Source organism: Lithobates pipiens, unplaced genomic scaffold, assembly GCF_037356315.1.
Source record: "Lithobates pipiens isolate NorthernLeopardFrog02 unplaced genomic scaffold, aLitPip1_a1.2 Scaffold_22, whole genome shotgun sequence".
Classification (NCBI taxonomy): domain Eukaryota; kingdom Metazoa; phylum Chordata; class Amphibia; order Anura; family Ranidae; genus Lithobates; species Lithobates pipiens.
In genome coordinates this window covers 327,041,703-327,058,076 of record NW_027507784.1, presented here as the reverse complement: position 1 = coordinate 327,058,076, position 16,374 = coordinate 327,041,703, and the positions used below count along the sequence as shown (strand labels likewise).

Here is a 16,374-nt window from a genome sequence, read left to right as displayed (position 1 = left end):
TTTCTACCTGTGAAGGCTATGGGTTAAAGCCAGAAATCAAGACTATTTCACTGACATACCTATTTACCCCTGGATCTTACACACTTGGGTGACGTATCTGCGGTCCTTCCTACACCTTCAGTGGTTGCGGATTGCGAGCTGCTCCTTTATCCATTCCAAGCGATTTCCGCAGCAGAACTACAGGCTTTATTGACTCACTGCACTTATACCTCCATCAAAGGAAGGAAGGAAGATCACTCAAGACTCTCCTATTGGCTCATGTACTGTTTTATACATTTTTTCCAGCACCCACGGGGCCCTTTCTTGGGACGGATTTTATACACAAAACATTCTTTGGACACTTTTATGTTTCACATTATATTATATATCATTGTCACTTTTTCACCAGTGTTTATATATATGATTATATTTTTAAGTGCTACACATATTGTTTTTCATGTTTGCTTGACTTTGTTTGAGTGTTGGCAGCTTTTTCACTGTATTTGGGTTTAGCGCAGTATCTTCCCCTTTTTTTCCAGGAATGTATCATTAACAGTGCACAGTGATGTCTCAGTAGCTATCCCCAGGAAGAAGACACGCATATGCTTCATCACAATAGCAAAAAGAAGACGTTTCAAAGCCACAAGAGCCCCAATTCTCAAAGTCATCTTAAAAAAGAGGTTCATGCAGCTTCAAAATATTGTTTTTCATCTGCATGCTTTTCTTCAAGTACAAGATCATTTTGCGTTATGGTGGTGTGCTGGTTCCCTACAATGTTGTCTGTGGTACCTGAATACCAAAATGTCAATTTCTGTTCAATTGGTGTAGCACAGCAATATCTCTGTACATATGCCACAATAAGGACACACAGCAATGCCTCCAGAAATATGGCACAGTAAGGAAGCACAGAAATTCCCCATGTACATGCCACAATAAAGATAAACGGCAATGCCTCAATAGATATGCCACAATAAGGAGATGTGTAGGCAGGCGCAATCTATTTTCTCCACTGCAGATGGCACTGTCCACAGTGGCAATGTAGATGGTGAGGAGGTACAGAAGAACCTAGTTCCTCTATGGTTTCCACCGTCACAGGGAGGCAGCTATCCAAATGGATGGCGGTACCCCAGGTGATTTTGGTGGCCATCTTGGGTCAGACAGAGTCTATATAAGACCCTGGTTTCCAGGTTTGGCATGCATTTTGCGAGTGGCTACAGTAGGGACAGGTCACTCTTCTGTCAGTGACAATGTGTAGTGTCAGAGAAAGTTTCTGGAGGAGTAAGGAAAGTGTAGGGATACACCATCCTTCCTGGAAGCCTCCCCAATTAGAACCAGACCGGCCAGGCCACATTCTGCTCCTCAAGACAAACACTGTCAGCACTTGAGTCTTCAATCTATTGTCTCATCGCTGTTACATCTTGTGAGTGTTCCTGGTTGAGTTGTCTTCCTGCTGTGTCTGTTGTGTATTGCTGGACTTCTGTTACAATATGTTCCTGTTACTGCACTCTGTGCTTTCTGCCCGCTGCATCACGCTGCACCTACCTACATAGACAGTGATGTCTCCATTCATATGGCAAAGCAAAAACACACACTGATACCACAGAAAACACATCCAATTGAAAACACCACTAATGCTTCATCTTACATTCCACAACAACAATACACATTCCACCCATGATTGGAGCGTGATTGCCCTAAAACCTGTCCTGCCCATTGTTTTGAAGCCGCAAGAGTGCCAATTCTGATTAAAAGCATATAACACAATTAGGAAAGTTTTGAAACCACAAATGAAGGCCAAAGAGCGGACAGCATAATTTGTCAGTGCAGATTTTTGTATACCATGAGATAAAATACTTACTTAGGATTCTTGCAAAGCCAAAGTCACAGAGTTTTATGACTCCTTGCTTGGTCAGCAGTATATTCTCCGGTTTGACGTCCCGGTGGATGCACTGCCAAAAAGCACATAATATTTAAAGCACAGTGGCTGAGTGGTTAGCGCTTTTGCCTTACAGCACTAGGGTCTCTGCTTTCAGAAAATGTATACTGTATTTATTGGCGTATAACACTCACTTTTTCACCATGAAAATCGGGTGCAAATAGCATGTGCGTGTTATATGCCAATACCTAAATTTTAGCCGCCTCGGAGGGAACAGGAAGGGGGCAAGGCGAGCGCCGTCAGATTTCATACAGTGAGAATCTCCTGTTTACTTGGTGGCCTCTGTAATAGGAAGTCCTGTCTCCTGGGCTGCCATTGGACCACTGTTCTGTCTATCATAGGAGATTCTCACTGTATGTATCTGTCGGCGCTCATCCCGCCCCCCTCCCTGTCCCCTCTAGGCTGCAGATGGGAATCTGATCAGGCTACACTGATGGCAATGGTGAGGCTGCTGCATTGATGGCAGTGGTGAGGCTGTTGCACTGATAGCAATGGTGAGGCTGCATTGATGTGAACTGATGAGGCTGCATTGATGTGAACTGGTGAGGCTGTAGATGGGCATTGATCAGGCTGCATTGATGGCAATGTTGAGGCTGCAGATGGGCACTGACCCTTATTTTGCTTGAAAGTTCTTTATTTAAAATGATTTTTTTTTCCCTGAAACTTCCCTCTTAAAATGAATGTGCGTGTTATACGGCTGTGCGTGTTATACACTGATAAATACGGTAATTGTTTGAGGGTTTAAAAAAAAATTCTAGTAAAACTGCAGATTGTAACAGGTGTGCAAAAAAAATGAAAACATTGCCCTGGTTAAGTAGGCCATGTGGGCCTAAGAAGATTTATAGTCATCACTGGAACAGAGTTACACTCTAACCTCTTGTTTATTGGGGCTATGCCACCAGAAGAGGTTCTGTGTGAGATTCCCGGATACTGTTACCCACCAAGTGGCTGCTAGCCAAGAAACCCTAGGAGCCCAATGTGAGTTGTAAGTAATTTACCTCATTTGTCCCTTTGTCCTACCAAGTTAAAATAAGGCAATGGAAACTGTGTTCAAGTCTGGACCTGCTTTTATTCGCAAGGGTATGTAGTTGATACATGGGTTAAGGCATTCCTGGGAGAAAATCTCCCATACAAGCTAACTCCTTCTGGGTGGTGGCACCAAATAAGTACTACAGGACACTAGATTAGTGGTTGCCAATTTACAAGGTAAAGGGGGCATCAAATATAGCCCCTATTGTCCCCAAAGGCCAGGGCTTATGGCCTGATAGATCTACTTAAATGATTACAACCTAGTATTCTACTTACACTGTGCTTATGGCAGAAGTTGACAGCTTGCAGGATCTGCTGTACAATGTTCTTTGTTGTTGTGTCAGGGACCCTGAAAATGGAAGATATATATATGGTTGTTAGACTTTGAAAACCAAGTTCCTATAGTGTTCCTGTTTTGTCCATGTACTAGAGAAGGGGTCTCCAAACTTTCTAAACAAAGGGCTGGTTTATTATATTTTCAGACTTTAGGGGGGACAGACTGTGGTCACCGGGAGTAGAACATGTTCCAGCATTAGTTGGAGTAAACAATGCCCCATCATGGGTGTCATTGGTAGGAACAGTGCCCCATAATTTGTGTCAGTGGGAGGAATAGAGTCCCATCATTGGTGTAATTGATAGGAATAATGCTCCTATCATTGGGTCACTGGTAGGAATAGTGCACCCTCTTGGTGTCATTGGGAGGAATGGTGCCCCTTCATTGGTGTCATTGGAAGGAATTGTGCCCCTTCATTGGTGTCATTGGAAGGAATTGTGCCCTATCTCTGGTGTCATTGGGAGGATTTGTGACGCACCAAAGCTGGGTGCTGGGAAGGTTCTGTTACATTGGTAGCAATCGGTGGGATGCTTCCTGCAGTCTGGAACATCCAAACCTCCACCAGGATCCAAGGTCCGGATAGCAGAAGAGGAGAGGTACAGATACCAGCCACCATGAAAGAGGAATTCGGAAGAAGGTTGCGAGAGATGCAGATACAGGACAGAGGACCAGTGCCAACGCAGGTCCTGCTGGGATGGTATGATTCTGTCCGCTGTGAACTCTGAAAGAAAACGCTAGCCCGTGAGCAGCACCACAAGGGAAAAATTCTCCCTTCCATCCAGAAATGGTACTAGATCAAAGAGGTATGTAGATATCTCCTATCTCCCCATGGAGACATCAACAAGAGAAAGTGAGCATAGGGACTATTACGGGGCACATAGAATATTTATTATTCAAAAGGAATATTAATATCAAAGTAATAGGTCATATTTAAAAGAGAAGGTTTATTTAGAAAAAACAAGAAATAAATACATAAAATATCACAAGATTCCGTTGATAGAGACGAATGAGGTAATTATTCAACTAGTTTCGCTGTCATAGCTTCATCAGGATATTACCTGAGTCTGAAAATATACAATTATTAGTGTAACAATTCATTAATGTCAATAGTTACAATATAAACATGACAAGTGAATAAAATCATTTAGACATGGGAGACATTGTCATTACAATATATTAACATGAAAGTGGGATTCCTACCTCTCTATCAACCCCATTCCAGCTCCTAGTCAAATTCAATGGTGTAGAGAGGGAGGAAGGACTCAGGTACTGGTCGCAGTATGGATTGTGGGTGCTGTTTCTGGGAGAACAACTGCACAAGGAGCAGACAGCTGAGTTAAGCAGGGTGGTCTGGGCAGAGATGGGGTTGGACAAGAGCTATAGAGCCCTCTAGTGTCATGTATCCCAAGCATGCCCTTGCATAGCGGATGGCAGCCCAATGGAAGGCTTTGGCTATGGCGGCCTGGGACTGTTGTATGGGAAGCTGTAAAGGGACCCTAACTTTGGGAGCGATTTGGAGTGGCGGTTGGAGAAAATAATGGATTACAGAGAAGAGATGCTGAACATCTCGGAAGTTCACTGGGCACTGGAAGATATGGAGTTTCAGGCCGTTCAGGAATGGGAGCTGGGGATCACCCACAGACGGCTGCTAGCCTGGGACTATCCAGAAGTACCAGCCGACAGCCCTGAAATCTCGGCTGAAGTGTCGGCAATGGGGCAGAGTAACAGTGTGCTTTGCCCATCTCTGCCTGCAGCTATGGAAGCGGAGGTCTTATGGCGGATGGAGCAAGTGTTGACTAACCATGACAATCTTGTTTCTGCACAGGATGAGCTTGGATGGAGAAATGCGTCTGTTCAATGGCAGTTCAAGGGCTCGGGAGAAGAGAAAGCTATCCTCATTCCCCAGCTATGGATCACATAAAGCATGTATTTACTTGACTTTTCATCGGAGAATGTTATGGATGATGAATCACCTGCCAAAGTGTTGACACTGGGCCCAAGGGCCACCAGCCCATGCCCTGGACTTTCAGCAATTCCAGAGACTTTTCTGTAGAGGAGGAACCACCTAGCGAACCTCCAGCAGAAGTGCTGACAGCAGGACAGAGTACTGCATACCCCTGCTCCACACCCACGGAAGTTTCGGAGGCCCGAGGTAAGAAGGTGGTGGTTCTTCTTCCCCAGTGGATTTCAGAGATGTAGGGAGGGGAAGGAGCCATCCCCCCTCCCCAACAAGGATTCGTGCACCTGGGAGACAGTAACAGACGGTGCCCCAGAATGATGACACCAACCCAGGAGAAGAGCTGGCATCAGGGCAGAACTTCACTGAGCTCTGCCCAGCACCAACAGTAGCTTCAGCCTTCCTGAGAGAAGAGGCAGCTAACATTTCTCCCACAACACTGCCAGGGACATGTGATTTCCCAACAGCAGCACCTGTGGTGTTACAAACTTCTCCAGCTGAAGTGCTGACAACCGGACAGAGGGTCCAAGACCTCTGCCCCACACCCGCGGCAGTTCTGGAGGCCCAGGTTGAGAAGATGACGGTAGCTCCCCAGCAGCAGATCAGGGTCCAGGGGGAGAGGGGAGAGGAGGTTGGAATTCTCCCTCCCTCACCAACTGTCAGCCAGGTTGGAGGAAATTATCCTCCCTCCCAAACAGTTAGTTGGAGCGGATGATGTGCGGTCCCCAGCTGAATCGCTAACTGGGCAGAGCCCTGCTGGCCTCTGGCTTCTGCCCTCAACTAAAAAGGGATGGATTTCATGAGGGAGTGGATGGGACTATGGCCCCCACTTGTATACCCCAGAGATGTTGGGCAGCCAGCCCAGATCCCCAACAGCATGACGGAGTGAGTCCAGCCACCCTGTCTTCTCTCCAGCGGCTGAAAGGACTCCAGGGAGAAGGGCCAGTTCGCACTTCTCCCCAGCATCAGGTATGTTCTACAAGAAAGGCAGAGGTTGGCTGGGTAAGTAATTCTCTGTTTGGGACAATTTGTTTGGTGTACAGTGTGGGTACGGGCATTGGGCGACTGGAACTACAGACTAATTTCAAAGTCAACCCATCTGGGGTCACTACCTGTGTTAGTCTGCTGCCGAAAGGGGAGAGATGTGATGGGACTGGGAACCCAGCTCCAACTCTTATGTGTAAGTTACCCTGTGTCAATTCGGGGCACAGAGTGACCGAGAAAATAAGTGACAACTACTTAATCTACACTGAAAATGTGGTTTGGATTACTTCAGATGGGACAGTAATATTTATCAGCAATATCCCTCAAGAAATATAAATAAAAATAAATATTCCTGTTGTTTTTATTCTGAACTATACATGTTAACTGAAAGAGCTGGTCACATTGATTTCTGTTTTATGTTCTTCGATATAGGAGCTGGACAGTCTGCTACTGAGGTCTCCTGCTATAGTCTGTTGCCTACAAGGCTGAGGAGGGGGGATCCCTATTTGTATTGTTAATTGTGCTAATTGGAACACCTTTTGTCTCTCTTGTGGGATGTATTTATTTTTGTAATAATGTGTCCTTGGTATTCACTGTTGTAGGCAGGGGAGGGCTGGCAGCCTTAGGCCTGGGGGGCAAGTCCAGTCAAGAGGCCCATTGAACCACCGAATCAGCTCACCATCCATGCCCACCTGGTTTTAAACTACGGCTCTCCAGCTGTTGCAGAACTACGCACCCATGAGGCATTGTAAAACTCTGACATTCAAAGACTTGACTAGGCATGATGGGAATTGTAGTTCCTGAACTGTATGGCCAAAGTTTGGAGACCCCTGAAACCACAAAATTCCCACAAACACTTAACAATAAAGCTGTACAGTACGGGCTGGTTCAAACTGCTGTGATGTCAGACATCGCATGTGATTCACATCGCACTGCTGTGCAGATCACATGCAATGTCTGTGTGATGTGAATTCAGCCATACAGATTGTATGGCTGAATTTGCATCGCATTGAGACCAAACACGTAGAGAACCTTTTTTGGGCCGCACCAGAATTGGATTGCATGGGTGAATTGACAGTTTGCACTGCGATACGCAAACGGATTTAGGCGTGTCATTAACTTTATATTGACACTACCAGCAGTTCACATAGGGCAGTATGAACTATCTGCGAGTCAGGTGCGATGCGGGAAGCCACAGTAGATTTGCAGGGTTCCCACATCGCACCAATGAGCACCGAGCCTATAGGTGGAAATTATTCTGCAACAACATGCCTACTTCCCAGATACATCACTGGTATACAAGTCTAGCTTCAAAACATACAACAGCATGCACAGCTCTCAAAACACACAGATCAGTGCCCATCAATGCAGCTTCACAGTCACCAATATAGACAGTGCCCATCGATGCAGCTTCACGGTCACCAATATAGACAGTGCCCATCAGTGCAGACAGTACCACCCATGAGTGCAGCTTGATCAATGGTCATCAATGCAGCCTAATCAGTGCCAATCAGTGCAGACTCACCAGTGCAGCCTGTTTAGTGCCCATAAACACAGCCTCACCAGTGCAAAAAGTACCCATTAGTGCAGCCTGATCAGTGCCCATGGGATGTGGGGGTCAGCTGGGGCCCAGGGTGTCAAGGCCTGGGTCTGTCTCACAGCCCTCTATACAGTACTGGGAGCTCAAAATCTCTCCAGGCAATTGCAGGAATATATTCTTGTGGGATAGCGAACTCACAGGTCTATGTAGCATAGCAAATCTCTGCATGCCTGTCCTAGCCCTCAGTGCCCACTGCCCAGAGTTTGAATTTCCAAATACACTTCAATGTGTGACTGGGTTAAATTCACAGAAAGCACGGAGGGCTCCGTTCAAAACAGGAGAACCAAAATGCAGTTGTGCCCCTTCTCTCCTCTCCACTCCCTATATGCATCTCGCTGCAATTCACCCGCTGCCTGACCCACCACTAAGATGGGGTAAGTGGCAGGCATGCAGCAGGCGGGTGTCCTCCTGAATCAGTCCGCTCCACTGACTGGGGGGGTCTAGGGGGTGGCTGTGTGCGTCTGTGCTTCCTGCCGTGTGTGCGGGAGGAGGGGGATTGCTTGGACTAGTCCACTGGTGGGGGGGTGTTAGATAAGTCTGCTGGTGGGGAGGAGGGCGTTATCTAAGTCTGCTGGTGGGGAGGAGGGCGTTATCTAAGTCCGCTGGTGGGGGGGAGGGGGAGGGTGTTAAGTCCGCTGGTGGGGGGGAGGGTGTTAAGTCCGCTGGTGGGGGGGAGGGTGTTAAGTCCGCTGGTGGGGGGGGAGGGTGTTAAGTCCGCTGGTGGGGGGGAGGGTGTTAAGTCCGCTGGTGGGGGGGAGGGTGTTAAGTCCGCTGGTGGGGGGAGGGGGAGGGTGTTAAGTCCGCTGCTGGGGGGAGGGGGAGGGTGTTAAGTCCGCTGCTGGGGGGAGGGGGAGGGTGTTAAGTCCGCTGCTGGGGGGGAGGGTGTTAAGTCCGCTGCTGGGGGGGAGGGTGTTAAGTCCCCTGCTGGGGGGGAGGGTGTTAAGTCCCCTGCTGGGGGGAGGGTGTTAAGTCTGCTGGTGGGGGGAGGGTGTTAAGTCCGCTGGTGGGGGGAGAGGGAGGGTGTTAAGTCCGCTGCTGCGGGGGAGGGTGTTAAGTCCGCTGCTGGGGGGGAGGGTGTTAAGTCCGCTGCTGGGGGGGGAGGGTGTTAAGTCCGCTGCTGGGGGGGAGGGTGTTAAGTCCGCTGCTGGGAGGAGGGTGTTAAGTCCGCTGCTGTGGGGAGGGGGAGGGTGTTAAGTCTGCTGGTGGGGGGGAGGGGGAGGATGTTAAGTCCGCTGGTGGGGGGGAGGGTGTTAAGTCCGCTGGTAGGGGGGAGGGTGTTAAGTCCCCTGCTGGGGGGGAGGGTGTTAAGTCCCCTGCTGGGGGGGAGGGTGTTAAGTCCCCTGCTGGGGGGGAGGGTGTTAAGTCCCCTGCTGGGGGGGAGGGTGTTAAGTCCCCTGCTGGGGGGGAGGGTGTTAAGTCCGCTGCTGGGGGGGAGGGTGTTAAGTCCGCTGCTGGGGGGGAGGGTGTTAAGTCCCCTGCTGGGGGGGAGGGTGTTAAGTCCCCTGCTGGGGGGAGGGTGTTAAGTCCGCTGGTGGGGGGGAGAGGGAGGGTGTTAAGTCCGCTGCTGCGGGGGAGGGTGTTAAGTCCGCTGCTGGGGGGGAGGGTGTTAAGTCCGCTGCTGGGGGGGAGGGTGTTAAGTCCGCTGCTGGGGGGGAGGGTGTTAAGTCCGCTGCTGGGAGGAGGGTGTTAAGTCCGCTGCTGGGGGGAGGGGGAGGGTGTTAAGTCCGCTGCTGGGGGGGAGGGGGAGGGTGTTAAGTCCGCTGCTGGGGGGGAGGGGGAGGGTGTTAAGTCTGCTGGTGGGGGGGAGGGGGAGGATGTTAAGTCTGCTGGTGGGGGGGAGGGGGAGGATGTTAAGTCCGCTGGTAGGGGGGAGGGTGTTAAGTCCCCTGCTGGGGGGGAGGGTGTTAAGTCCCCTGCTGGGGGGGAGGGTGTTAAGTCCGCTGCTGGGGGGGAGGGTGTTAAGTCCGCTGCTGGGGGGGAGGGTGTTAAGTCCCCTGCTGGGGGGGAGGGTGTTAAGTCCCCTGCTGGGGGGGAGGGTGTTAAGTCCCCTGCTGGGGGGAGGGTGTTAAGTCCGCTGGTGGGGGGAGGGTGTTAAGTCCGCTGGTGGGGGGGAGAGGGAGGGTGTTAAGTCCGCTGCTGCGGGGGAGGGTGTTAAGTCCGCTGCTGGGGGGGAGGGTGTTAAGTCCGCTGCTGGGGGGGGGGTGTTAAGTCCGCTGCTGGGGGGGAGGGTGTTAAGTCCGCTGCTGGGGGGGAGGGTGTTAAGTCCGCTGCTGGGGGGGAGGGTGTTAAGTCCGCTGCTGGGGGGAGGGTGTTAAGTCCGCTGCTGGGGGGAGGGTGTTAAGTCCGCTGCTGGGGGGAGGGGGAGGGTGTTAAGTCCGCTGGTGGGGGGGAGGGTGTTAAGTCCGCTGGTGGGGGGGAGGGTGTTAAGTCCGCTGGTGGGGGGGAGGGGGAGGGTGTTAAGTCCGCTGCTGGGGGGGAGGGTGTTAAGTCCGCTGCTGGGGGGGGTGGGTGATAAGTCCCCTGCTGGGGGGGAGGGTGATAAGTCCGCTGCTGGGTGGGGAGGGTGTTAAGTCCGCTGCTGGGGGGAGGGGGGGGGGTGTTAAGTCCGCTGGTTGTTAAGTCCGCTGGTGGGGGGAGAGGGGGTGTTAAGTCCGCTGGTGGGGGGAGAAGGGGTGTTAAGTCCGCTGCTGGGGGGGAGGGTGTTAAGTCCGCTGGTGGGGGGGAGGGGGAGGGTGTTAAGTCTGCTGGTGGGGGGGAGGGTGTTAAGTCCGCTGGTGGGGGGGAGGGTGTTAAGTCTGCTGGTGGGGGGGAGGGGGAGGGTGTTAAGTCCGCTGGTGGGAGGGTGTTAATTCCGCTGGTGGGGGGAGGATGTTAAGTCCGCTGGTGGGGGGGAGGGGGAGGATGTTAAGTCCGCTGGTGGGGGGGTGTTAAGTCCGCTGGTGGGGGGAGGGGGGGGTGTTAAGTCCGCTGGTTGTTAAGTCCGCTGGTGGGGGGAGAGGGGGTGTTAAGTCCGCTGGTGGAGGGGAGGGGGGGGTGTTAAGTCCGCTGGTGGAGGGGAGGGGGGGGTGTTAAGTCCGCTGGTGGAGGGGAGGGGGGGTGTTAAATCTGCTGGTGAAGGGGAGGGGAGGTGTTAAGTCCGCTGGTGGGGGGGAGGGGGGTGTTAAGTCCGCTGGTGGGGGGGAGGGGGGGTGTTAAGTCCGCTGGTGGGGGGGAGGGGGGGTATTAAGTCCGCTGGTGGGGGGGAGGGGGGGTGTTAAGTCCGCTGTTGGGGGGGAGGGGGGGTGTTAAGTCCGCTGTTGGGGGGGAGGGGGGGTTTTAAGTCCGCTGGTGGGGGGGAGGGGGTGTTAAGTCCGCTGGTGGGGGGGAGGGGGGGTGTTAAGTCCGCTGTTGGGGGGGAGGGGGGGTTTTAAGTCCGCTGGTGGGGGGTGTTAGAAAACTTCTCCCCTTAGAAATACCTTACTTCAGGCTGGGGAGCGTTGATGGGGAGCACTGCGCCAGGCCCAGGTCCTTGCCAAGTTGCCACTCTTCGGGGGTGGGGGTGATGAAGCAGGTCTTGTTCCTAAGCCGACTGCAGCTAGCCACGCCTCCCAGCAGGTCACGTGCGACGTGACGTTCTTGACGCCGGGCGTCCCCTCCCCCGACGTGCCACACACACCTAGCCTGCCTCTGGGTCTCCTGGGAGGTGGGAGTTGTAGTCCTGCTGCGCTCACACCTCCAGGAGCTTTAGCGCAGCTGGACTACAACTCCCACAATGCAGCGCAGGCTGGGCAGCAGCTTCGAGCCAGCCAATCGGCGGCGGCTGCGGGGAGGCTATTTAAAGGAAGCTGTGACCCGGGCGGCCGCTCCAGTCACAGCAAGAAGAAAAAAAGAAAAGAAAAAAAAAAAAAAAGAACAGCCAGCAGCCGTTAAACATAATTTAGACGCCGGCCTGGGGGGAAATTTCCACCCTGCCCCCCGGCCCAGCCCGCCCCTGGTTGTAGGAGCCGAATAGTTTAGTGACCTAGGCTGGTTTAAATGACTAGTTAATTATGTTTCTGATTACAGTTTGTGTTGCTAGGATAATGTGATCAGGAGGGGGGGAAGTCCTCCTATGGGGTATATATGCTGTGTGAGTTTGTCAAATAAAGGTTTCATGTTCATACAAGTTATTGTCGGCTAGTCTTGTAGGATCGGCTATAATATCTGATCTATGATGTTCAGACTGGAGGAACTGTATACTGACGGAAGCACTCAAGCGTAGTGGGGGACATTCCATTACAGTGTCATTGGGAGGAACTTTGCCCCATCATTGGTGTCATTGGGAGGAACTGTGTCCCATCGTTTGGTGTCATTTGGAGGAACCGTGTTCCTTCTTTGGTGTCAGTGAATGAAATAGTGCCCTAAGGGCTGGATAAAAGCAAGAAAAGGACCGCATCTGGCCTCCGGGCCGCAGTTTGGAGACTACTGTACTAGAGCAGTGCAAATTTTGAGGAACTGCATGATAATGATCTATATTGTCTCTATATAAAGTCTCTATTATTGTGCACAGTATAGCACCAACATATCACACACAGATTTAGAGGGTATATAAAGCCATTTACATCAGTTCTCAGTTCCTGTCTTCCATAGGGGCACAAAATCTAATGTACCTTTTCACACTCAAGGCAGTTTTACCAAAAGTCAATCAACGTACCAGTAAGGTTGTTGGATTGCAGGAGAAAACCCATGCAAAACACTTCATACAGGCAATGTCCAAGGTGGACTTTGGACCCTGTACTCTGTGAGCTGCAAGACAAGAGTGCTATCCAGCTGCCCAGGTTTAAATCAAACTTGTTAAAAGCAATGTTCCTGCCTGTGAACATTGGCAACATGCCTACTATTACCTTTGTTAGCCAGAAAGTTATTTTGTGTGTTGTCTCCTTTTTTTTTTTTTTTTTAAGAGACTGAGCCCAATAAACAGTTATTCACCCCTCCATTATAATTCTCTAAGGAAATGGGCAAGGTATTGGTGGAGATGTGTCCTCATAAAGTCAGGACCATTAGCTACTAGTACAAGCCCAACTTTCATCAGGGCAACCAGAGGAGGATTTCCTGGTAACACCGGTATTATCAGTTTTCTTGTGTTGTATGACAAGTAAAGTGTGGCTGTCTCATGGTTGTGTACATAAGCATCATCATTACTCTACATATTAACTAACAGGAAAGTGCCAAGAGCCAAGAATAAGAACCCGGATTCCTCTTTCTCTTACCAAGATTTTATTTTTAAAGGTTTTTTTTGGGGGGGGGGGGGGGTTTGTATAAGCATACAAAGTAATGAAGAGAAAACAATATAGGCCAAGTACAAGCAAAGTGAAGTGAAGGAAAATTGCAGTCATATTACCCCAACTCATGACCGTGGAACTGGTCATGGATAGATTGCTGGGGTAATATGTTGCTGGTCTCTGCATGCTATTTTCTGAAATGCTTGTGTAATCCAAGTCAATAGAATTTTGTATGTTAATTTTTGCTGTTGGTTGATTTACACTTTGGGGGAGAAGTGGGACTTGAAATGGCAGGTATCAACTTTAATCATTTTGGACTGGACTGGAATGGAATATTGGTAGAGTGTACTGTTGTAATCATATGCAATTGAGGTATTTGGATACCTCCATTGAAACCTGTATGTTTGTACGAACCTAATAAAGTTTTTCTGACAAAAAAAAAAAAAAAGAATGGTCTCAAGTTTATCATTGATTATTGTTCTCATATGTTTAAAGCAGAACTAAACCCATTGATTTAACAGTTTAAATTGGGAGACAGATCCACTGATTGGCACTGTCTAAAATGTTAAAGTGAAATGTGGCTCGGTGTTCCAGCATCACATTGCTACCCCTTAAGCCAACCCTTCCTCTGCTGCAGGTCCTTAACAGTATCCTCACGTCTCCTCTATCTTCTGAGCCAGCTTTTAGCCTCTTGTGTATGCTGTGACTCCTAGAGCTCCCTGTGTGCCTAGTGTTTCCAGTGCACCTTAGAGCATCCTGTGTCATCTAGCTAGACCAGTGCTCCCCTGTACTCCCCGTGTCTGTGGGTGCCCCCCTGTGTCTTTATGTGGTCTTCAATATACTCCTGCATTACCTGGACAATCCTTCTCTTGGTGGATATGGACCACTGTCTATGACATGTGAGGCTTCTGTCACTGGGAAACGGGTGCACTTCAGATTAGTCACCAGGCACAGTAAAGTTTGCAGTGCACAGGCTTTAATTTATCACACTGAGGAAGAGGCAAATCAAAAATGGCACCGCTAGAGTGCCCTGTGCGTGCACAGTGATTTATTTTGCCAGGCACACGCAGACTGCTCCAGCTGTGCCATTTTGGACTGACACTTGCATGGTGCGATGAGCTAAGCCTGAGCAATGAAAAGTTAACACTACAATACTAGGCTCCCCAGGATGATGCTGGGCCCTGGGAATGACAGACACAAACAACGTTCTGTGAGTAACTTGCTGCAGACCTGATCCCCCTTAACTCTTAGTCCTAGCCTCCGAACTCTGCATTACATAATCTTAAACCATAAACTCTGTGCATTACCTAAACCTGACCCCTGAACTCTGTGCACTGCTTACTCCTGACCCTGGAACTCTGTGCGCTGCTTACTCCTGACCCTGGAACTCTGTGAGTTACTTACTCCTGAGCCCTGAACCTTGTGTATTACTCAATCATGACCCCAAACTCTGCATGTTACTTACTCCTAAATTCTCTGTGTTACGTATTCCTGACCACCCCCCCCCCCCCCAAAGCTCAGAGACACTAACACCTGACCTCAGTGTGGTACTTAATCCAGACTCCTGAACTCTCTTGTGTTACTTACTAATCTTGACCAGTCTAAACGTTATACTCTTTTAACTGATTCATTTTGAAAACCTAGTAACCTTACACAAAGTGAGGCAAACTTTGCATGGAACTTACCCATTTGGGTGTCTCTCCAACTCATTAAGAACAGTTTGGTCACAATATTCAAAGACTAGGTGGAGTTTCCTCTTCCTGCGGAAAACCTCCAGCAGATTCACCAGATTGCTGTGTTTTAATTGCTGAAATGAAAAAAAAAAACATTAGGTTAAAGGGTAACTCCACCCAAAACATAGAGTGGAGAAGGGACAGAACTTCTGGCTCTAGTTTGTGCTCCATTGGAGAGCTCGTCTCTTCACTTACTGCTCCTCTCTGCACATGCCCCAGCTCTTCTAATGAGTGCCCTGGATGTCCTTTAAGATAATTGTTGCCATCATTTTTAGAGAAACATATTTCAGTCTTGATTATCCATTCATACTCCTACCAGTAACTGCATTTTCCCCTCACAATTCCTTGAACTGTGTTGGACTACACTTAAGCTATGGAGATGAGGAAAAGGGAAATAGTTCTGTAGTCCAGCAGGGAAGAACACAAGCAGGGTTAACAACAATGGTAAAACCTGAAGGTAAGAAAATACAATGCTGACCATTGAGGTTTGGTTTCCTTTTCTAATCTGCACTAGTAAAAAAATGAAAGCTAAATAAAATTTGTTAATGTGGAACTTTTTCTTTTCCCATTTTCCCCACCAAAAGTACATATGGATCAGGGAAGGTCCTCACCTTTAACATACGTATTTCACGCAAAGCTATCTTTTTAATAACCGGATCATCCTCAGACTCCACAAACTTTTTGATGGCAACCACTTGCCCAGTCTCCTTGTTTCGACATTTGAACACCACTCCATAGGATCCTTCACCAATCTTGGCCAGCTTCTCATACTTCTCCATGGTGGGAATGGTGTGTCAGGTCAACTATAAAAAAAAAACCACCATGAGCCATGTCAGCAGGGTTCATATATAGAAGATTATAGGAAGCCAAGTGGAAATGTTGGTTAGTAGCTAGATTCCACCTGTGCAAGTTAGAGTCCTGGTCTGGTAGCCCTTTGATATCTACTATGTGACCCTTAGGCCCCACCAGGCTGCAAATAGTGTTTTACTTGCTTAAAGTGGTTATAAACCTTAGTCCTTGTACACACGGTCGGAGATTCCGACAACCAAATCCGTCGGAGTAATTCCAACGGATTAATTCCAGAAGAGGTCCGGAAGTGATGTTGCATACACACAGTCGGACTAAGTTGTCGGAAAATCCGATTGTACATAACGTGATGACGTTATTTCATTACGACGGGACTACATTCAGGCTAGTAGCCAATAGCTTTGGTCTAGGAATTTGATCTGAGCATGCGTGGCACTTTGTCCGTCGGAGTAGGCTACACATGATCGGAGTATGTCCGATCAGAGCAGTTTTTCGGAAAATATTTCCGGCAAGTTGGAAAATTAGGTCCGACGGATATTCCGACGGAAACAGTCCGATGCATACCACACACAGTCGGAATATCCAACAAAACGCTCCGATCGGACACATTCCGATGGAATCTCCGACCGTGTGTACAAGGGCTTAGACATAAAATATGAACAAAGCATATCCCTCCTATAGTTTGCACTTGTCTTAATTAAGAGCACTAATGCCGTGTACACACAACCGGACTTTCCAGTGAACTAGGTCCAACTGTCTTCCTGACAGACTTGCG

At 49.3% G+C, this 16,374-nt stretch overlaps 1 protein-coding gene across 2 annotated transcripts in view; it reads right to left on the bottom strand.

Annotated features, from left to right (window-relative positions):
* The window catches only part of CDKL4 (cyclin dependent kinase like 4), a 42,294-nt gene that overhangs the window by 14,899 nt on the left and 11,021 nt on the right, over positions 1 to 16,374 (bottom strand). For both annotated transcript variants that reach the window (XM_077449597.1, XM_077449596.1), the window contains exons 2-5: positions 15,404 to 15,595; positions 14,745 to 14,866; positions 3,221 to 3,293; positions 1,838 to 1,928 (exon numbers count right to left, since the gene is read on the bottom strand). In XM_077449597.1, coding sequence (XP_077305723.1) covers positions 1,838 to 1,928; positions 3,221 to 3,293; positions 14,745 to 14,866; positions 15,404 to 15,571 — 454 coding nt within the window. In that variant the 5' untranslated portion in view covers positions 15,572 to 15,595. The remainder of the gene's footprint in view (positions 1 to 1,837; positions 1,929 to 3,220; positions 3,294 to 14,744; positions 14,867 to 15,403; positions 15,596 to 16,374) is intronic.